The sequence below is a fragment of the Jaculus jaculus genome, chromosome 10, assembly GCF_020740685.1.
Source record: "Jaculus jaculus isolate mJacJac1 chromosome 10, mJacJac1.mat.Y.cur, whole genome shotgun sequence".
In the NCBI taxonomy this organism is placed as follows: Eukaryota; Metazoa; Chordata; class Mammalia; order Rodentia; family Dipodidae; genus Jaculus; species Jaculus jaculus.
Genome location: NC_059111.1, coordinates 62,545,152 through 62,568,445, shown reverse-complemented (window position 1 = coordinate 62,568,445; position 23,294 = coordinate 62,545,152). Strand labels below are relative to the sequence as shown.

General features: G+C 39.0%; 1 protein-coding gene across 1 annotated transcript in view; it reads right to left on the bottom strand.

Annotated features, from left to right (window-relative positions):
* Positions 1 to 23,294, bottom strand: part of Vps50 (VPS50 subunit of EARP/GARPII complex) — a 159,690-nt gene that overhangs the window by 84,728 nt on the left and 51,668 nt on the right. Inside the window, exons 10-12 of the mRNA XM_004656224.3 lie at positions 13,890 to 13,932; positions 11,949 to 12,047; positions 9,949 to 10,089 (exon numbers count right to left, since the gene is read on the bottom strand). Of these exons, the coding sequence (XP_004656281.1) occupies positions 9,949 to 10,089; positions 11,949 to 12,047; positions 13,890 to 13,932 (283 nt within the window). The remainder of the gene's footprint in view (positions 1 to 9,948; positions 10,090 to 11,948; positions 12,048 to 13,889; positions 13,933 to 23,294) is intronic.

The following is a 23,294-nucleotide window of genomic DNA, read 5'->3' as shown; positions in this document are numbered from 1 at the left end:
CCTGGATGGAGGAGATGGCACTGTGCTGATCCTAGGATCCAGCCCTAAAGTGTGGGGTGGATTTAGAATTCCAGTCTAAAGATATGCAAAGTGGCTGAGCTTTTTCTGGAGTTTGAGAAGTGTGCTTGCTTATGGTACTGTTGGTGGCTTGTGGCTTTCTCTCTCTCTCTCTCTCTCTCTCTCTCTCTCTCTCTCTCTCTCTTTCCCTGCCTGCCTGCCTGCCTGCCTGCCTTCTTGGACCTGTGAAAGCAGGCCAGCTTCTTCTACCATTATGGAACTGTAAGCTTCAAATAAATCCTTTGTTCCTTCCACAACTGCATAACTGTGTCTGGTTTTGAAGTTCATCACAGCAACATGAGGCTGACTACTACAGAATTGGTACCAGGAGTGGAACAGAATGCTAAGATGAATCTAACCATGTGGATTGTGGTATTCTGGAACTTTTGTTTTAGAGGAATGGGCATGGACTTGGTACTTGCAATTGACAATAACTTCTGGAGTGGTAAGCCAAGTTTTATGGACTATTCTGATGACAGTTTGAGAATACGAAGCACAGGGAGAATTGCATTTGGAAGCTTGGCTTATTGGAGAAATTACTAAATAAACATAATCAACACCCATGTGGTTAAGGAATGGATATAGTTAATGTGCAGAAAAAGTGGAAATATACTCTCTAGAACATTAATCTTGGGAATGCAACTGAAAGAATTTAAAATGTAAAGACTATAACAATGCAATTTCGTTTCTCATGATTTATCCAAAGGAAACAAAGTTGTATGCAAAGAGCTGGCTACTTTGAAGAATATTTATTGCAATACTGTTTATAGTGACACAAGATGAAGTGACACAAGTAAACAATAATTCTAAGATGAAAGAAAGACTACAGAGGACTTTGTTGGAACTGGGCTATTGGAATAAAGGTTCTGCTGACCAGGCCCAGAGAGTTTGGTCAAGGTTAAATTTGGAATGAACTGATAGATATGGGACTGAGAGATTTAAGATTTTAAGTTGGAAAAATTCAAGCAAGTTTAAAATTTACTGACACAGGGACCGGTTTTAGGTTACTGAAGCTGCTATTGTCAAACTCATTAGCAATCTTAAGGAAGATGGCCCAACTATTTAATATTATAACAATGGGAAGAATGCTTGAGGTAAGACTGTGATATAAATGCAAACTCTTTTGGAAAAGAGTTGACTGGAGAAAAAAGCCTGCTCTACAAAATTATGATTTATTTTGTCCCTGAATTAAAAATATGGCTGTGTCCTGCAAACTGGTACTGGTTTTAGAAGTATGATAAATGCAGGGACTTGGTCATGAAGTGCACATGGTTCCAGGAGCTGCTGCTGAGATGTGGCATGAGGCAGGGCATGATGAACCTGAAAGGCTGGCCAAGCCATTCGAAGATGAACCATGGTTTGCATGGAGACCTGAAGATGTTCTGGATATACCAGGACTGTGCAAGGGCTACCATGGAGGCTGTTGGCTAAGGATAGAAGTTTTCCCTGGCTACTCTGACCAGCTGGAGGGGTGGAATTGGAAAATCCACAGACTGTCACTCACTGGTTATATTGGACTTGAACTAAGAAGTTCAAAATTTCTTGATGGTTGTTGAATTTGCATTGTTCCAGTATCTCTTTGCTATGCCTTATAACAGTTGGAAATGTTTACTCTGTGCCTTTATATGTTAAAAGTATATAACCTGTTTTGATTTTACAGGATTCACAGCTAAGAGACCATCTTACATCTCAGATGAGACTTAAGACATTAGAACAACCATAAATTGGTAAAGACTGTGGGGACCTTTGAATTTGGACTGAATACAATTTATAATATAAGATGGTTATAAATCTATTTGGGGTCAGGGGAGGAATGCGGTAGTCTGAACAGATGGCTCCCAATATATCCAGAATATTATTAAAGTTTGTAACTTAGATCTACATCCACCTGGCTAAAGGAGATGTCACTGTGGATGGATCCTAGGATCCAGCCCTAAGTTATGGGGGCATATTTGGAATTCCAGTTCAAAGACATACAAAATGCCTGAGCTTTGCCTAAAGTTCAAGAAGCGTGCTTGTTTATGGTGCTGCTGGTGGCTTTATGACTTTTTCTCACTATGCTTGGACCTAAGAAAGCAAGCCAGCTTATTCATAATTTCCATTATGGAACTTCCCCTGGATCTGCAAACTTCAAATAAACCCCCTCTTCCTTCCATAAATGTGTCTGGTTTAGAAGTTCATCTCAATGACATAAGGTTAACTACCACAACTGAACAACCCTAAACATGAATTCCACAGACCTCATTAATTCCTGGATATACCAGAAACAACCAAAACACTATAATGAAACACAGCTAAACAAAGCCAGACAACCCACGGAAATGCATTATTTTTGCTATGCTACCTTCTAGTAATGGAGAAATTACTAAATAAACACAATCAACACCCATGTGGTTAAGGAACGGATACAGCTAATGTGGAGAAAAAGTGGAAATGCACTCTCCAGAACATTAATCTTGGGAATGCAACTGAAAGAATTTAAAATGTAAAGACTCTTAACAATGCAATTTCATTTCTCATGATTTATCCAAATGAAACAAAGTTGTATGCAAAGAGCTGGCTACTTTGAAGAATATTTATTGCAATATTGCTTACAATGACACAAGATGAAGTGACACAAGTAAACAATATCAGGAACGAATTAATTCTTAAGATCTTAGACTGAAATACTGTCAAGTTAATAAAAGTTACGTTGGTTGTATATTATTGAAATAGGAAATTACTTACAGTAAGTGGGAGAAATTATAAAAATTAGTATATGCATCCATTTTATATATACATTTTTAAAACAGCATAGTTTTTATTTGATTTTCATTTTATTGGCCCTTTCCTATGTGGTGATTTGATTCAGGTGTCCCCATAAACTTAGGTGTTCTGAATGTTAGGTTCCCAGCTGATGGATATTTGGGAATTAATGCCTCCTGGAGGGAGTGTATTGTTGGGGGCGGGCTTTTGAGTATTACAGCCAGTTTCCCCTTGCCAGTGTTTGGCACACCCTCCTGTTGCTGTGGTCCACCTTATTTTGGCCGGAGGTGATGTCCACTCTCTGCTCATGCCATCTTTCCCCCCTGCCACTGTGGAGCTTCCCCTTGAGCCTGTAAGCTAAAATAAATCTCTTTTTCCCAGAAGCTGCTCTTGGTTGGGTGATTTCTACCAGCAATGTGAACCAGGCTGCAACAGTAAAGTAGTACCGAGGAGTAGGATTGCTGCTAGACACCTGACTGTGTGGCTTTGGCCTTTTGGAGCTGATTTTCAAGAGGAATATGAAGGATTTGAAACCTTGGCCTAAGAGAACTTTGCAGTGCTATAAGTACAGACTATTCTGGTCTGAGCTGCAAGACCTGAATGCAGTAAGAACTATGGACTGTGAGGTTTGGCTTATGAGGGTGAGAAAGAGCTTTGCTTGGACTGGGCTAGCAGTTTATGTGAGAAGCTTGCTCTTATGCCCATGTCCTGAGAAGTTGTGCAGGGTTGCTTTGCGTAGAAATGAACTGGTGTGAGCAGTGAGAATGGCACAGAAAGAAAATCTTTGGGTGAACTGTTGCCCATTCAGCTACAACTGAGAGATTACAACCTTTGAGACTGGGCTAGCTGACCTGCGCTGGGGCAACAGGAAGAATGTTGATTCTTTTGAAGGGACGTGAGTGTTCAAGGAGTGTCCTGTTCTTCCAAGTCTGCTTTATTCCCCCCTGGATTAACAAATTGGCACCCTACCTGGTATTATGGAGTATAAGAAATGCTGGAAAGAGGGTCATTGAGTTTGCAACAAGGGCTTGTGTTTTGGAGATGGCCATGGGCAGTGTGAAGCAGGTTTGCTGGTTGCCTGCATGGAGACCCCATGGGGCCATGAGGATGAACCATGGTTTGCAGTGGAGCTGCCGGGACCACGAGATGGCTGCCAAGGACAGCTGCTGGCCCCGATGAAGTTTTCCAGGTCTGTGAGTAGCCTAGCTGGAGGGGTGGAATTGGAATGCCAGAGACTTGTTGCTGGTTAGAATTATTGGATTTGGAGATTTGTCACTGGCTAGAATTGTTGACTGGAAGCTACAGAGTTTGATGTTTGCCCTGCTTGTTTTAAAACTTGTATTGGTTGAATGTTTCTTTGCTATGCCCAATGCCATCTTTTGCAGTGTGAATATTTATTCTGTGACATTATGGGTTTTTTTAAGGTTATTTTTGGTATTATGGCTCAGTTAAAAGACCTTGGACTATGGGGATGTATGAACATCATTGGAATTGAAAAAAACTATGGGACTTTTAAAGTTTACATGAATGCATTGCATTTTACATCATGTATGGTTATCAGTTTATGGGGGCCAAGCAGTGGAATGTGGTGGTTTGATTCGGGTGTCCCCCATAAACTTAGGTGTTCTGAATGTTAGGTTCCCAGCTGATGGATATTTGGGAATTAATGCCTCCTGGAGCGAGTGTATTGTTGGGGGCGGGCTTATGGGTATTATAGCCAGCTTCCCCTTGCCAGTGTTTGGCACACCCTCCTGTTGCTGTGGTCCACCTTATGTTGGCCGGGGGTGATGTTCACCCTCTGCTCATGCCATCATTTCCCTCTGCCATCGTGGAGCTTCCCCTCGAGCCTGTAAGCCAAAATAAATCTCTTTTTCCCAGAAGCTGCTCTTGGTTGGGTGATTTCTACCAGCAATGTGAACTAGACTGTAACATCCTACAATTGGTTTTAAATGTACAATTTAAAATATATATGCTTTTGGGCTGGAGGGATGTCTTAGAAGTTAAGGCATTTGCCTGTAATGCCAAATGACCCAGGTTTGATTATCCAGGACCTAGGTTAGCCGGATGCACAAGGGGGCACACACGTCCGGAGTTTGTTGGCAGTTTGCAGTGGCTGGAGGCCCTGGTGCACCCATTTTCTCTCTGTCTCTCTCTGTCTCTCTCTCTCTCTTTTTCTCTCTCTCTCTCTCCCTCTTTCTCTGTCAAATAAATAAATAATAAAAATAAAAGTAAATCATATATGCTTTTAAGAGTATAAAATGTGTACTTTTTGAGTGGTCACATATGATAACTACACATATGATCTAAATTATGCCTAGCTATATAATGATTATCAGGGACAGAAATGCCTATTAATAAAAGACTAATTAAGAGTGAGAAAACAGAAAACTGAATGAAACAGCAGCTAATTCTATAGACAGCCCAGAGGCAAGCTGGGCATTGCACATGAACATTGAATATAGCCCCGAGCTTCCTGGCAGCTTATTATGTTTACAGTAAAGAAAGTCAAGGGGATGGAAGATTGCTCTGTAGGTAAAGTGCTTGCCATGCAACCATAAGTACCAGATTTGGGATCCTCAGTGCCCACGTAAATGCCAAGCGGGCATGACAACCAGCTTGTAATCCCAAGAGGAAGCCAAAGCAGGTGATCCCAAGGCAAAGTGGCTAGCTACACAAGTCCAATCAGTGAACTCTGGGTTCAAGTAAGAAAACAAGGTGGAAAGTGATCAAGGAAGACATTCACACTTACATGTATGCAAGCACATATGTGCAAGCATGGCACATACATACATACATACAAGCATAACACATGCATACATGTGCAGGGACCAAACTGACACCATGTCAGGCTTCAATAAGGTGCCACCCTAACTAGGCCTAAGTTTCAGTTTCCTGGACAGACAGGCAAGACTTCTGGGAAAAAAACATGAATAAAGGGCTATTAATCAACAGTGACCCTGACATATGGCTGGGGAAGATAGTCACCTAGGGGCCTGAGTCAGTTCCTACAATACGTTTGGGCCATTGACCAAAAAGGGCATGTCCAAAGTGGTGGGCTCTCAAGGCTGAGTCAGTTCCTGGAGACATGTCCAAACATGCCCAGACATGTCCCTTTCACGCCTTTCGCAACTCCTCCGCATCTTCTGCTTCAACCAATCAGAGATGTACAACTGTAACTGCTGCTTGCCTAGCCAATCATTTTAAAAGATTGCCTAACCCACCTGGAATTCCCCTAGTTGTGCTTAACAGGGCCCTGAGTGTTCCTCTCGAGGTCGCCACTTTGCATGAATGGGTGACCCTGCATGCTGGCTGACTCTTCAGAATAAACACTCTTTGCTTTTACATACTATTTGAGTCTGGGGTCTTTCATCAGCAATTCTCATACCCTTACCCATGCAAGCATAGCACATCAACATACACAAGCAAAAACAGAGAAAAGCTCAAAAAGAAACAATGTTCTCTCCCTAAATGATGAAGGAAAACAGATTAATTCTTTAAAACAGAAAGTGCACTAAGAATAAAAGATCAGAAACGGGCTGGAGAGATGGCTTAGTGATTAAAGCATTGGCTTGCACAGCCAAAGGATCCTGGCTTGATTCCCCAGGACCCATGTTAGACAAATACACAAGGGGGCATATGCATCTGGAGTTCATTTGCAATGGCTGGAGGCCCTGGCATTCCCATTCTCTCTCTCTCTGCCTCTTTCTCTCTCTCAAATAAATAAATAAGATATTTTTTAAAAAGAGCAGAAATGTGTTTTGTGCTCAAACAATGAATTGATAATTAGGTGTTTATAATATTATTAGAACAAATTGTCCTCAACAGTGGTCTTTCCAAATATATTTGTTGACATATAAGAGAATGGGCACTGAATTATTAGACCAACTATCAAGAGATAATATATAACTTTTAGAGTAAAAGTGAACTTTTAGAAGCCTAGAAGATAGAACACTTAGAGTCTAGTCTTGTCTCTCTATGACACACATGAATAAAGCACATGTTTTAATAAAAAGAGACAGAGAAGAAGCCAATGTTGGTTTTTTTTCCATTCCATGCCAACTAACCAGACTGAACTGTTCCAACAGCAAACCAACTAGAGATAATGCTGGCAATCCAGTTTACTCAAGAAACATTTATTAAACACCTCTAATGTACCAGTCAATGTAAAGATGCACAGTGAAATGATTTCAAAAACATTGTATTTTCACTACATTATCTAATTCATTTCAAAAGCAGAACTCAATTGTCATTAAGATTATTTGGAAGTAACCAACTGAAAATGGTTGAGAGAACTATCGCCAACTCTATTATCATGACATTAATCAATAACACCCTTAGTTAACATGTTGAAATAAGCTCTCACGGGAAATTCATCAGCCTACCATAACAACCATGAAAAAGAAAAAGCTATACTTCTAATTAAATCACTGAGAAACATGACATAATTTTTTTAAAAATGTCTGTGTGTAATGTAAGCCAGGTGCACCAAGTGGCACATGCATCTGGAGTTCGTTTACAGCAGCTGCATACCCTCTCTCTTCTTGTTTCACTCACTCTCTCTCAAATACATAAATACAAATAAAATAATTTTTTAAAGTTTGTGTGTGACAAGGTCTCACTATGTATCCCAGGCTGGTCTTGAACTTGAGATCCTTATGCCTCAAACTCCCAAACTCTAAGATTAAAGGCAGGTACCAATACAACTAGCATCAGTTAAAAGCTCAAAACCAAATAAACTTTTAACTCAAGAGCTATGCTGAAAGGCAACAAGTCGTTAGAATCTTTATAACAGCAACAGATGTTACTGGACTTAAGAATTGAAGCCTTATTTACCAGAGCTAATAAAATAATAATCCTGCCTCAGATTTCTTTGTAAGAAGAGGAAGAGTTTTTTTAACTTGTTAAATTTCACTCCCACTCACTTAGACTGACATCTGAAAGTGGTTGTAAATAATGCCATGAATAAAGCAAGTGGGTGATTATCTCTTTTCATTTCCAATCTCTTTCCAATTAAAGGAAGCACAATTTTTCCCTATTCAGAGGAAATCCATCACCATTTGACTACATTATTCAATTAGTTTAATTTTTAATGCTTTTAAGCCCAATTTATTATTAAAGTGCTCCCTTCAAAATATTGCTATAATACTGGGAAAATAAACTCCAAATATGCCTAGGCTTGCTCTTCTTGAATCATAACTATGTCAGTCAATGCCTGAAACTGCAACTAGCAATCTAAAATATACTATTAAGAAAAAAAAAATTTCAAAACTTAAAATTTGTCAAATGATTACTATATTGAAAATGGATAAAGATGTCATTATGTAACATTAACCATACCTGATTTAAACAATTATTTTAAAAAATTTAGCCACATTATCTGTCATTAATGATTTACTCTTTACATAGTCCCATTCTTCCACAATATATATTGTAGCTCAACTAAGAAAATCCCTCCAGTTGTTTGTATATATGATATATACTTCTGACAAACTTGTTGAAAATCAAAGATTAGCTTACTTTCACTGATTCCTGGGCAATTATAAAAGAGAGCTACTGTCTACTTCCTAGAAGTGTTATATTTTCCAAAGCCACCATTAGAAAAGACTCAAGCATGTCTCAAGGAAGGGAGTGTGCATTCTTAGGCTGGAATGAAAGGCCACAGTCAATAGTGGCCTCCACAAAGTCAAACCAAGTGGACAATTGCGCAGCATCACTGCATTCTGGCTTTAACAGCAGCACCTGACACAGATCTATACTTCACTCTCCTTGATGCTGTGATACCATTGCTCTGTTGTCCTCCACTAGCTGGTTGTTCTTTCTTAGACTTGTCTAGTCTCTCCTCCCCTACCTAAGCCCAGCCTCACTGCTTTCTTAATCTAACCTTTCCCCCCCCACCCCGCCCCACCATCTTCTCATCCAGGTTCATGGCTGTAACTAGTAGATACTGATCACTCCAGACCTCTAACTTCAACCCTTGTCTCCTTAGGTCTCTCCTCATCAAGTCCACGTGATGTTTCACAGGTATCAAGCAGACCAAGCATGATGGCACATGTCTGCAATCCCACACTTGGGACATTGAGGTAGAAGGGTGTCAAGTACAAGGCCAGCCTGGGTTACACAGTGGGATGCTTTACTTATATTCACATTGTGGGCACAAAGCACCCAATCAAAAGCAGCTAATGGGAGGAAAGGTACTTATTTTGGCTTACAGTCTCAAGGGGAAGCCCCATGATAGCAGGGGAAAAGATGGCAAGAGCAGAAGTTAGACATCACCTCTGCCACAGCAGGTAGAAATAGCAGCAGAAGAGTGAGCTAGATTCTAGCAAGGGGGAACTGGCTACAACATCCGTAAGTCCACCCCCAACAGCACAACTTCTCCAGAAAGGCTCCACCTCCCCAAATTGCCATTATCTGGGGACTGAGCATTCAAAACCCATGAGTTTATGGGAAACACCTAATTAAATCCACCACGTAGATGTCTCAAAACAAACAAACAAACAAAAAAGGCCAGGTATCAAATAGAAGGTATGATTTTTTTCATTGTAATCCTGTTGTTTAACAACTACCATTCCCCAGCTGTTCACCACTCTTTTCTTCACACTCCACATCATCCAATTAATATGATCGACTTTTTCAAAGTAGGGTCTCACTCTAGCTCAGGCTGACCTGGAATTCACTCTGCATTCTCAGGGTGGCCTCAAACTCATGGCAATTCTCCTACCTCTGCCTCCTGAGTGCTAGGATTAAAGGCATGAGCCACCACACCTGGCACTCAACACTTTCTTAAAGAATGAAAAAGGAAAATTAGCTACAGATAACAGCAGCATGCGCATGAAGACTCAACAAGGATATTGCAATGGCAGAAGACAATGCAGAGTCAGAGAGACAGGAATAAGAGGAGCCACACCAGGCTGAGTCAGTTCTGAAGTATCTGTACTCCAGTCTAAGCAATGTCTACCACTGCTGTGACTGAGTCTTCAATTTTTTCTATGAAAAAAAAGAATACAGAAAAATTTAAAAGCTTTCAACAAACATGTCTGTATTTAGTCTAATGACATCTTCGAGCTAAAGGTGAAGAGCAAAAGGCAGTTATTAATTTAAAACCTGAGAGAAAGACATAATAACAGCAATGAAACTACTACATACTGTACAGAGATCTTTATATTGCAGCTTTTGAAATTTTGTATCTGTGTTTCCAGCACATAGTTCCACATAACCAAGGACAACTTGAAACACGGTATTATGAATGGCTTGGGTAAAGTGCATATGAAGTTGATCCATTGCAGTCTATAGAAAGAAAAACACACAATATAACTTTATGTAATTAAATAAATCTTGATATATGTGCAGAAAAAAACTTCCTGAATTATAACTATAGCATGGCATTATCCTCAGAACTGATACAGTGCAGACTATTTGCAAATTACCCTTCCCATAACCATAACATCACAGCATTCAAGGTATCTGAATTGTGGACCTGCACTGATGTTCTATGTTCACAACAGGTATCCATTTTGCTCTTCCACTATGCCATGCACTGCCCCACCACTGGATCCCTGGGCCATCAGATACTCATTCTCTTATATCAAACACACCTTGCTGTTCCACTTCTCAGAGAAGCCTTTCCTGACCACCTAGGCAACTCAGTACTTCCTACAGTCTATTTGCTTGTCCTGATTTTATTTTTTTGTGGCGTGTGCACCCGTGTGTGTGTGTGTGTGTGTGTGTGTGTGCGTGCGCACGCACATGTGTGGTTTATATGTGATGTATGCATATTGGGTACTCCTCTGAAATTCATCCATGTGTTTGACAGTCTCTCAGAGAACCTGGAGCTGCAATTTTTTATCAGATTGGCTGACCAAGGAGCCCAAGAATTCTCCAGTCTTGGTTCCCCACAGAAGTAGGATTACAGGCATATGTGGTGATGCCATGTTGTTTATGTGGCTGTCAGAGAATTAAACACAGGACAAATAAGGCCCTTTCAGCCCCTGTAGATTACAAAGCAAGCACTTTTACCCAGTGAGCCAGCTCCCTAGGCTTGACTCATAGTTCTTTACAGTACTTCTTACCCCCTGAAAGTATGTTCACTTATGAACTGAAATGGATGCATCCCTTACAAGAAGATAATATAATGAGAGTCTACAGACAGGTACCTAGAGCAATATAGCTAGAAGGCATCAATGAATATTTAATGAATGTAAAATAATCATACAGAGAAAAGTAGAAGTCATAATTTTATTTTCAAATGTCTTTACACATATCCTTCAAAACTGATGTCTTTCACCTTGTATTTTTTTCAAGTTACAGCTTAAGACATGAACATTATTAAGGTACAACAATTCAAATTTTAAAATATAAATAGAATTTAAATGGTTTGATAAACTCTTACATGTCCTGAAAAACTAAACAATTTAAGTGTGTGGGGGTGTAAAGCTTGTACTTATCATGTTTAAATGTTGAATGGATAAATGTATAATTCTATACACACTTAGAAGATAAAATTAACTTTCAAACTATAACCCTTGTTTCAAGTTGTTTAAGAAAGACCTTGGATACTAAAAGTGGGTAAAGCTGAGTATGATAAGTTATGGCATTTAATTATGGCAACTGGTGGATACCAGAATGTTTTGAAAATCTGATGAGTACATTGGTTTTCTTCTAATGTTCCAGGATCAATAACCACGGTAAAAGAGACTACATGTAATCTCCCAATGAATTATTTTATACTTTCCCTCCTTCCCTTCTTTCCTTCCTTTCACCTTCCTTCCATTCCTTTTTGCATTTTTTTTTTTTTTTTTGAGACAGGGCCTTATAATGTAGCATACAAAGTCCTCAAACTTGAATTCCTGCAGCTTCAGTCAAGTATAAAATACTTTTCTTAATCCTATATCAAACTGTGAAAACGTTAAACCTGGCAAATACTTCATAGTTCAGAGCAAACCTTTATACTGCTTCAATCTTATTATATATACTCTGAGACTCTGTGAATAACCATGGTTACCACTGTCAATTCAGCATTAAAATATATTTTGTTAAATGAAATTATTTAAGGATACTAACTTGATAATATTCAGATATGATCAAGCATTAAAGCTGATAGGCTCCTAATTATGGAAAAAAAAGGGGACCATCCTTTAAAAACTAACCTGTGTTTTTCCTAGAAGTCGATAAGCTTGCTGAACCTTGGTATAATGACTAATGTCAAAATTCTTGCAAATTTTGGAAAGAGCCACATCCAACTGTTCCTGTGTAATTAAAAGAGGAAATAAAGGGTGATTAAGAAGTTATATTTTCAAGACAACGAGAGCAAAATATTAAGATTAATCTTTCACTTATGATTAATATCTATTTATCCATCATACAAATTTGTTGCTCAAAAACATACAAATTATGGGCTGGAGGGATGGCTTAGTGGTTAAGGCATTTGCCTGCAAAGCCAAAGGACCCAGGTTCGATTCCCCAGGATCCACGTTAGCCAGATACACAAGGGGTGCATGCATCTAGAGTTCATTTGCAGTGGATGGACACCCTGCAGGGCTCATTCTCTCTCTCTCTGTCAAATAAATAAATAAATTATATATACAAATGATAATTAGAAGCTGGAGAAGCAGCTCAGCAGCTAAAGCACTTGCTTGCAAAGCCTGATAGTCTGGGTTTTATTCTCCAGTGCCAACATACAAAATGCACAAAGTGGCACATGTCCTATATTCCTTTACAGAGGCAAGAAGACCTGGCATCCCCTTTCTCATTCTCTCATTCACTTTCGTTCTCCCTCTTTCCTCGCTCTCCTTACAAATAAATAAAATTATCTTAAAAATTATAATTAGCCACTATATTCAAATTTATTGACTTACTTGTCAATTTGTATGCCCTAAAACCCATGCCTAGTGATTCAAAAATAAAGTATAACTGTTTTCATGAAAGCTAATTTTTAAAATTTTTTCTTAACTTTATATTTCTTCAAATGTCAATTAATATTTTAAAATTATATAAAGTGAATGTGTGGGACTGCTGAAAAGTAATACAACAATCTTTCTGCAATCAAGAAAAAACTAATTCTCAACAAAACATTGACTTTGAAAGTACATACAACATTTAAGCCTTTATATATAAATGTACTGCTTTCTTTACTACTTCAATGACTTCATTTTAAGTAATGATTTTCTACATAAGCACAAAATAGTACTTTGCACTGAGGGTGAAGAATTACTGAGCTCTCAACAGAAATTCCTCATTAAAAATATTAAGGGCACTGTTATAGAATTCAAAGACTTGTTCTTGTGATTATCAAATAAATTGATATTCTTACAATTAGCAAATAGTTGTATTTATTATTATTAACAAGATCTACTGTCTCAAAAGGTCATTTTGAAAGTCTAACTTTTTATAATTATAATACTCTTATCAGAAAGCAATAAAATATAATATAGAGAAAATAATCTTTATTGTTTATTAAAATAAAAACTCTGTAAAGACTGCCAAGGAGAAAAATTGACTATGAACATTAAGTAGGAAAAAAGGAAAGCTTCATGTTCACAAAGATAGAATGTTCTAGGCTGGAGAGATGGCTTAGCGGTTAAGCGCTTGCCTGTGAAGCCTAAGGACCCCGGTTCGAGACTTGATTCCCCAGGACCCACGTTAGCCAGATGCACAAGAAGGCGCACGCGTCTGGAGTTTGTTTGCAGTGGCTGGAAGCCCTGGCGCGCCCATTCTCAATCTCTCTCACTCTATCTGCCTCTTTCTCTCTGTCACTCTCATATAAATAAATAAAAATGAACAAGATGGAATGTTCTCTTCCCAGTTTCTACATTTTTGAATGAACTGCATGTGGTAATAGGAGGGTTAGGAATTTAGTAGATGTTTTGATTATTCAAAAACCTTGGAGAGCCGGGCATGGTGGCTCACGCCTTTCATCCCAGCATTCGGGAGACAGAGGTAGTAGGATCCCCGTGAGTTCGAGGCCACCCTGAGACTACATGGTGAATTCCAGGTCAGTCAGGGCTAGAGTGAGACCCTACCTCAAAAACAAACGAACAAAAACTTTGGAGAAGAAAAAGCTACCCAACTTAAAGTATAACCCTTCTTACCTCAATTTGTTCTAAAGTATCTTGCAGCTTGGAATTCAGCTCACTATGAAATAAAACAGAGTTAGATGTGTCTATCTTTTGAAAACTGATAAATAAATAAATAATCAGCAAACACCCACAGGATGAGTAATAAGGAGAGCACTGGTCCATGGACAGTACAGCAAGACAAGGAGAAGAAATAACAGGAAACAGAATAAGAGTGACTACTAATGCATCGGGATCATGTGGCAAAAAATCCTAAAGTATCTGTGGAGAAAACTAAGAATTTGGTAATTAAAAGTTGGTGGTACAATTAAAAAAAGATAAAGGGTGTAAGTTAAAAAAAAGTAAAATTTCACAAATAAAGTTCATTTCCACATTGTAGAAACATAACTAGAAAATGAACTGAAAATACTATTTGATGAAACCAAATATCGAAGAATATGTCTAACAAAAGCTACACAAGGTAATGCCAAATTAGAACAGACTTAAAATACAAAGAAGCATATGCTTGTTACTAGGTGAAAATCTCTCAATAAAATTCCCTAACATCTGGAATTCTAATCAAAACTTCAGCAATTCTTTTTATTTGGAGGAACTAATAAGCAGCTTCTAAAATTCCTGGTTTGTAACAGATTAATATTTATTTATTTATTTATTTATTTATTTATTTATTTATAAGCAGAGATAGTGAGGAGAGAGAGAGAACCAGCATACCAGGTCCACCAGCCACTGTAAACAAACTCCAGATGTGTGAGCCACATTGTGCATTTGGCTTTACATGGGAACTGGGGAATCAATCCCAGGTCATTAGGCTTTGCAGGCAAGTACCTTAACTGCTGAATCATCTCCCAGCCCCAAATTTCTGGGTTTGATAAACAGCAATAAAATTATACAGCACAATATCCTAGGGTCTGCACTACCATATATAATGCACAATACTCAAAGGTCTGCACTAAAAGAGGTAATGGTCTCCATTATAAAGGTATGGTAATAAGAGCAAGTAATGTTGACATGAGAGACAGAAGAGAATGAAGAAAAGGGGCAAATGTCTTGAACAGATAGATACTTGATAAAGAGGATAGTCAACTGAGAATAAACACAGAAACAAGCAGCCACTTGAGCCCATTAGTCATTCAGGAAAAGCAATCCTGTGACAATCAATCAAAATGACCAAACATATTTTCAATAGCTTAATGGTATCTTCCAGTGCTGCACAGACATGGAACAAATGGAACATCCACCCCGTGTAAGTGCAGAATTTAAACAACCTCACTGAAAACTGTCATGACAAGCCAAACTCCACTCTCCAGGCAGTTCTAGTTAGTCCTGGGTATGTAACTAATAAAAATACACACACAATCCTTGGAGCATTATTTGTAATAAGCAAAAACCCTCAAAATTAACATTATTTAAATTACTATATCTCATCACCAAAAAAGCTTATGAAATCTAACAAAATAAATTCAATCAAAAAATCCTTTAGGACTTCCGGTTAAGATGGCAGCGTAGGTACCACGCCAAAGCAGCCTAGGGGGGAAAAAGACCAAAAAAACTCAGCAAAATACAAACTTTTACTAAAAAGTGAGGTGTATAGGAAATTGAAGCTGCAGCAGAGAAGTAGAAGAGATCCAGAGCACCCAGAGCCCGCACTGGCCGGCAAAAGCGGCTCCGGCACCTCGGCCAACCGCCGCCTTGGCGGCGCACCACAAAACCACCAGGCTCAGCTCCAGCCACAGGAAAAGCCAGGTGCAGGAGCTTCCCCTCACACCGGCACTCTGCAACCCAGGAAACGTGAAGGGAGAGCGGCAGTGAGCAACGGAGGAGCAGAACATGAGGTAGAAGAACACGTGGAACAGTGAGAGAACCAGAGCAGCTGAGGCTCCCTCCCCTCCCCCACCACCTGAGCCCAGCTCTGGCAAACAGAGCAGCGGTCCCGGGACCCGGCCACGCCAATTTGAGCAGACAGCGGGACCCAAGCAGGAGCAGAGTTCGGCAGCAACATCAGTGGCTCTGACACCAGTAACAGCGGCCCCAGCAGTAACAGCTCCAGTCGCGGCAGCAGTGGCAGACCCAGCAGCAGCAGACCCAGGAGCGGCAGCAGCGGCAGACCCAGCAGCAGCACCTTCAGTGGGAGCAGCTGCAGTGGACACAGCAGCAGCAGCTTCAGAAGCAGGGGTGGCTCCAGCACTGGCAGCTACAGCAGCAGCAGAGGCAGCAGCAGCGGTGGGTCCAGCACTGGCAGCTACAGCAGCAGTGGCTACAGACCCAGCAGTGGTAGGTTGAGCAGCAGCAGTTCCAGCAGCAGGGGTGCTGATCTGCAGGGCACACTTGCCAAGCTCGGTTTGCCCACAGGAAAAGCAAGTGCCCAGCTCCAGAAATCAGAACAGCAGCCCAATGACCCAGGCAGCAACTTGACTGAGACCAAAATCATCCAAGGTAACTGGGATTGCACCAGGGAAGGGTCTCACTTGGTTGCAAGCTGATTTAGATCCCTCAACAGACCAGAAATCTTAACCTCTTTGTTGATAGAGGATCTGGACATTATAATAACTACTCTTGCATACATACTCGGGGCTGTTTCTGATTGAATGTGTACAGTGTTTAGTTAACTTTTAGAATCTACCTGTATTTTATTCCACTCAGCCTGCTTGAATACTCCTATAGCAGGGAAACTCAACCCATAGGAGCACATTTGTAGATAACTATGAGAGTCTTAAGAGCCACACCTAACACCGTAAGCTCCTACCCTGAAAATATATGACATCAAATCAATTGATACAGCTAAGAATACCCAGCTAGCTAGAAAATCCAAGCATTAATATAATCCAAGATGCAAAAATATATACATTATAACACAAGAAACACTAAAAAGCAAGATGATATAAATCCACCTAAAAGTATTGAGGCATCAGAATTGTCCTCCAGGGAGAACGACTTAGAGGAAATGCCTGAGAAAGAGTTCAAAAGAATGAATATATATATGTTCAAAGAGGTCAAAGAACAAATCAAAAGAATCAAAGAAGAAATCAAAGAGGAAATCAAAGGAATCAAAGAATATGCAGGACACCAATTTCATGAAATAAAGAAGGCAATACAAGACATAAATAAGGAAATAGAAATAATAAAGAAAAACCAGTCAGAATTACTAGTAATGAAGAACACAGTTAATGAAATTAAAAACTCTAGAAAATCTCACCAGTAGGATAGATGAGGGAGAGGACAGAATATCTAAGCTAGAAGACCAGGTGGCAGATCTAATACAGGCCAACAAAGAGAAAGACAAACTTATAGAAAAGTATGAGTGGGAATTTCAAGATATTCGGGACACTATGAAAAGATCCAATATAAGAATTCAGGGCATAGTAAAAGGAGATTTCCATTCCAAAGGCATAGTAGGCGTCTTCAACAAAATCATAGAAGAAAATTTCCCCCAAATTGGGAAAGTGGTGCCAATGCAGATTCAGGAAGCCTTTAGAACCCCAGCCAGACAAAACCTGGAAAGAACCTCTCCTCACCATATTATAATCAAACTTCCAAACACACACACCAAAGAAAAAATATTGAAAGCAGTTAGAGAGAAAAATCAAGTTACCTACAAAAGCAAGCCCATCGGGATTACAGAAGATTATTCAACACAAACTTTAAAAGCCAGAAGGGCTTGGAGTGATATATTCCAAGTTCTGAAAGATAACAACTGTCAACCAAGGTTACTTTATCCTGCAAAGTTATCCATTCAAATAGATGGAGAAATAAGGACATTCCATGACAAAAGCAGGTTAAAGGAGTATTTGAAGACAAAACCAGCTCTACAGAAAATACTTGATAGAATCCTCCATGCTGAAGAAAAGGAAAAGCACAAATATAAGGAACCTAGAAAAAAACAAGCAATACTCAAATACTAGTTAACAGAAGAGAGCACAGGTAGAAGCAGAACCACAAAAAAAAAAAAAGGCAAACAAAAATACACACCATTCAATAATATCTCTTAATATCAATGGCCTCAATACCCCAACGAAAAGACATAAGTTTGCAGACTGGGTTAAAAAGCAGGATCCTACAATTTGTTGTCTCCAAGAAACTCACCTTTCTACAAAGGATAGACATTATCTTAAGGTGAAAGGTTGGAAAACGGTGTTTCAAGAAAATGGGCCTAGAAAACAAGCAGCCGTTGCTATCCTAACTTTAGTCCAACGTTAGTCAAGAAAGATAGGGAAGGTAACTTTATATTGATTAAGGGCACACTCCAACAGGAGGACATTACAATCCTAAACATATATGCACCTAACATCGGGGCTCCCAAATTCGTCAAAAAACACTATTAGAACTAACGTCACAGATAACACCAAACACAGTGGTGGTGGGTGACATGAACACCCCACTCTCATCAATTGACAGGTCATCCCGGGGAAAAAATAAACGGAAAGGCAACTGGACTAAATGAGGTCATAGAAGGAATGGACTTAACAGATATATACAGGATATTTCATCCAAAGGCTGCAGAATATACATTCTTTTCAGCAGCACATGGAACATTCTCTAAAAGAGACCATATATTAGGACACAAAGCAAATCTTAACAAATTCAGGAAAAGTGAAATAATTCCTTGCATTCTGTCTGACGACAATGGAATTAAACTACAAATCAATAACAAGAAAGGCTATAAAGCATACACAAAATCATGGAAACTAAACAATACACTACTAAATGATGAATGGGTAAATGAAGAAATCAAGAAGGAAATCAAAAAATTTATAGAGTCAAATGATAATGAGAACACAAAATACCAAAATCTCTGGGACACAATGAAGGCAGTTCTAAGAGGTAAATTTATAGCCTTAAGTGCCTATATTAAGAAATTAGAAAGGAAGCATATAATGACCTAATGCTTCACTTTAAAGCCTTGGAAAAAGAAGAACAAGGCAAACCAAAAATTAGTAGACAGGAAGAAATAATAAAGATTAGGGCAGAAATTAATGAAATAGAAACAAAAAGAACAATCCAAAGAATTAATGAAACAAAGAGTTGGTTCTTTGAATAAACAAGATAGATAAACCTTTAGCAAATCTGACCAAAAGAAAGAGAGAAGAGACACAAATTAATAAAATCAGATATGAACAAGGTAATATCACAACAGATTCCAGAGAAATTCAAAAAATCATAGGGACATACTATAAAAGCATATACTCCACAAAGTATGAAAATCTAAAAGAAATGAATGATTTCCTTGATCTATATGACCTAACTAAATTAAATCAAAATGAGATTAATCACTTAAATAGACCTATAAGAAACATGGAGATCTGAATAGTTATCAATAATCTCCCAACTAAAAACAACCCAGGCCCAGATGGATTCACTGCTGAATTTTACCAGACTTTTAAGGAAGAGCTAACACTTCTTAAGCTTTTCCAGGAAATAGAAAAAGAAGGAATTCTACCAAACTCCTTCTATGAGGCCAGCATCACCCTGAAAACAAAACCAGGCAAAGACAGAACAAAAAAAGAAAATTACAGACCAATCTCCGTCATGAACATAGATGCAAAAATTCTCAATAAAATATTGGCAAACAGAATACAAGAGTATATCAAAAAGATCATTCACCCGGACCAAGTAGGCTTTATCCCAAAGATGCAGGGATGGTTCAACATACGCAAATCTATAATTGTAATACATTACATAAACGGGTTGAAGGACGAAAATCACATGATCATCTCATTAGACACAGAGAAAGCAATTGACAAAATCCAACATCCTTTCATGATAAAAGTCCTACAGAGACTGGGAATAGAAGGAACATATCTCAATATAATAAAGGCTATTTATGACAAGCCTACAGCCAACATATTACTAAATGGGGAAAAACTGGAAGCTTTTCCACTAAAATCAGGAACAAGACAAGGGTGTCCACTGTCGCCACTACTATTTAATATAGTTTTGGAAGTCTTAGCCATAGCAATAAGGCAAGAGACACACATAAAAGGGATACAAATTGAAAAGGAAGAGATCAAGTTATCATTATTTGCAGATGACATGATTCTATACATAAAGGACCCTAAAGACTCTACTAGCAAACTGTTAGAGCTGATCAAAACCTACAGCAATGTACAGGATACAAAATAAATACACAGAAATCAGTAGCCTTCATATATGCTAACAACAAACACACAGAGGATGAAATCAGAGAATCACTCCCATTCACAATTGCATCAAAAAAAATAATAACGTACCTTGGAATAAACCTAACCAAGGAAGTAAAGAATCTCTACAATGAGAACTTTAAAACACTCATGCGAGAAATTGCAGAAGACACTAGAAAGTGGAGAAACATCCCTTGTTCCTGGATTGGAAGAATCAATATTGTGAAAATGGCAATCTTACCAAAAGCAATCTACACATTTAATGCAATCCCTATCAAAATTCCAAAGGCTTTCTTCATGGAAATAGAAAAAACAATCCAAAAATTCATTTGGAATCACAAAAAACCTTGAATATCTAAAATAATACTGAGCAACAAAAATGAGGCTGCTGGTATTACCATACCTGATTTTAACCTATACTACAGAGCCATAGTAACAAAAACAGTGTGGTACTGGCACAAAAACAGACATGTAGATCAGTGGAACAGAATAGAGGACACAGATGTAAGCCCAAGTAGCTATAGCCACCTGATATTCAATAAAAATGCCAAAAATACTCATTGGAGAAGAGACAGCCTCTTCAGCAAATGGTGTTGGGAAAACTGGATATATATCTGCAGAAGGATGAAAATAGATTCTTCTCTCTCACCATGCACAAGAACTAAGTCCAAATGGATTAAAGACCTTACCATCAGACCTGAAACTCTGAAACTGCTAGAGGAAAAAGGAGGGGAAACCCTTCAACATATTGGTGTTGGCAAAGGCTTTCTGAATACAACCCCAATTGCTCAGGCAATAAAACCACAGATTAATCCCTGGGACCTCCTGAAATTACAAAGATTTTGCACTGCAAAGGACACAGTGAAAAAAGCAAAGAGGCAACCTACAGGATAGGAAAAAAATCTTCGCCAGCTATATATCTGATAGAGGATTAATATCTAGGATATACAAAGAACTCAAAAAGTTAAATAATAAGGAATCCAACAAGCCAATCAAAAAATGGGCTATGGAGCTAAATAGAGCACTCTCAAAGGAAGAAATACGAATGGCATATAAGCATCTAAAAAGATGTTCTACGTCACTAGTCATCAGGGAAATGCAGATTAAAACTACATTGAGATTCCATCTCACTCCTGTCAGATTGGCCACCATTAAGAAAACAAATGATCATAAATGTTTGTGGTGATGTGGAAAAAATGGAACCCTTCTACACTGCTGGTGGGAATGCAATCTGGTCCAGCCATTGTGGAAAACAGTGTGGAGGTTCCTAAAACAGCTAAACATTGATCTACCATATGACCCAGCTATAGCACTCCTAGGCATATATCCAAAGGACTCATCTCATTTCCTTAGAAGTACGTGCTCAACCATGTTTATTGCTGCTCAATTTATAATAGCTGGGAAATGGAACCAGCCTAGATGTCCCTCAATTGATGAGTGGAAAATGAAGATATGGCACATTTATACAATAGAGTTGTACTCAGCAGTAAAGAAAAATGAAATTATGAAATTTGCAGAAAAATGGATGGACCTGGAAAGTATTATACTAAGTCAGGTAACCCAGGCCCAGAAAGCCAAGTGCCACATGTTCTCTCTCATATGTGGATCCTAGCTACAGATGATTGGGCTTCTGTGTGAGAATGAAAATACTTAGTAGCAGAGGCCGGTAAGTTAAAAAAGAGACATAAAGGGAAGAGAAAGGAAGGGAGGAGGATACTTAATAGGTTGATATTGTAAATATGTAATTACAATGATTGTATTGGGGAGGTAATATGATGGAGAATGGAATTTCAAATGGGAAAGTGTGGGGGTGGGGAGGGAGGGAATTACCATGGGATATATTTTATAATCATGGAAAATGTGAATAAAAATTAAAAAATAAATAAATAAATAAATAAAAGAAAATCCTTGAACAAAATGACTGACAAATTAGGAAGTAGTAAGAACAAGTGAAAGATATAGTTTAGCACACCCAAATCTAAATTTTTAACAACTATTATCTACTGATAATAAACTTCACTCTCAAATTGCTAGTAGCTAGAGCAAAGGTAGAGGACTACAGCACACAACTCATGATATCAAAACACAACCATAGCTTAAAGAAGGGGGGAAACAAGAAAGAAAAGAAAGTGTGATTATTAATACTGCTGAATTGATGGGATCTAGAATCATCGAGGAGACAAACTCCTGGCATGTGTCACTGAAGGAGTGTCTAGATTGGTGGCAAGTGACTAACTGCTGAGCCATCTCTCCAGCCCTTGTTTCTAGATCGGGTTAACCAAAGTGTTAGACATGGGGCTGAGGTTTCAGACTGACTAAAAAGCAGAAAGAAAGGTGAGCACAAGCATTCATTTTTTCCGCTCCCAGACCGCAAACATAATGTAACCATCTCCCTCACCCTTCTTGCCCACCATGCCCTCCCGTCCATGGTAACCTCAACGGTTAGCCTCAGACTGTTGGCCTCAGTCAGGTATTTTGTCACACTATGAGAAAGGTAATCACAAAGAAACAAAAATCACTCTGCAAGATTGCAGCAGGGAGAGAACTGTCAGTAAAATGTTTGCCTTAACAAGCTAGAGGACCTGAGTTTGATCCCCAAAACCTACCTAGCAAACATCGGCCATCTGTATGTTTGTAATCCCAGCACTAAGGAGACAGAGACAGGAAGATTCTAGGGGTGTCCTGCCCAGCCAGTCTAGCCTTCAGGCCAATGAGATTTTGTCTCAAAGAAAGGGCAGGTGCCTAAGGGATAAAACGTGAGATGGTCCTCTGGCTTACACACACACACTCACCAGCAAACATGTGAACATGAATGCAAACACATGTATTCACATACACAAAATCACTTTTTTATTCTTATTTTTTTGTTGATTTACTTTATTTATTTGATATATAGACAGAGGCAGACAGAATGGGCACACCAGGGCTTCTAGCAACTGCAAACAAACTCCAGTCGCATGTGCCACCCTGTGCATCTGACTTACATGGGGCCTGGGGAATCGAACCTGGGTCCTTTGACTTTGTAGGCAAGTGCCTTAACCACTAAGCAACCTCTCCAGCTCCAAAATTACTTTTGATGAACTGACGTCTACAGAGGCTCAACAGCCTTGTCAATATCCTTAGAGGCTCCCTGCAATTCTCCTAACAGCATCTCTCAAAGCAAGCTGAGGAGATGGCACCATGGGAGACAGGCACATGGGTAAACATACAGACATAAAGTAGGTTGTCAGAAAGGACAGCCAACATCATCTAAGTACCCAGGTTTTGATATCTCAGACTATAGGTC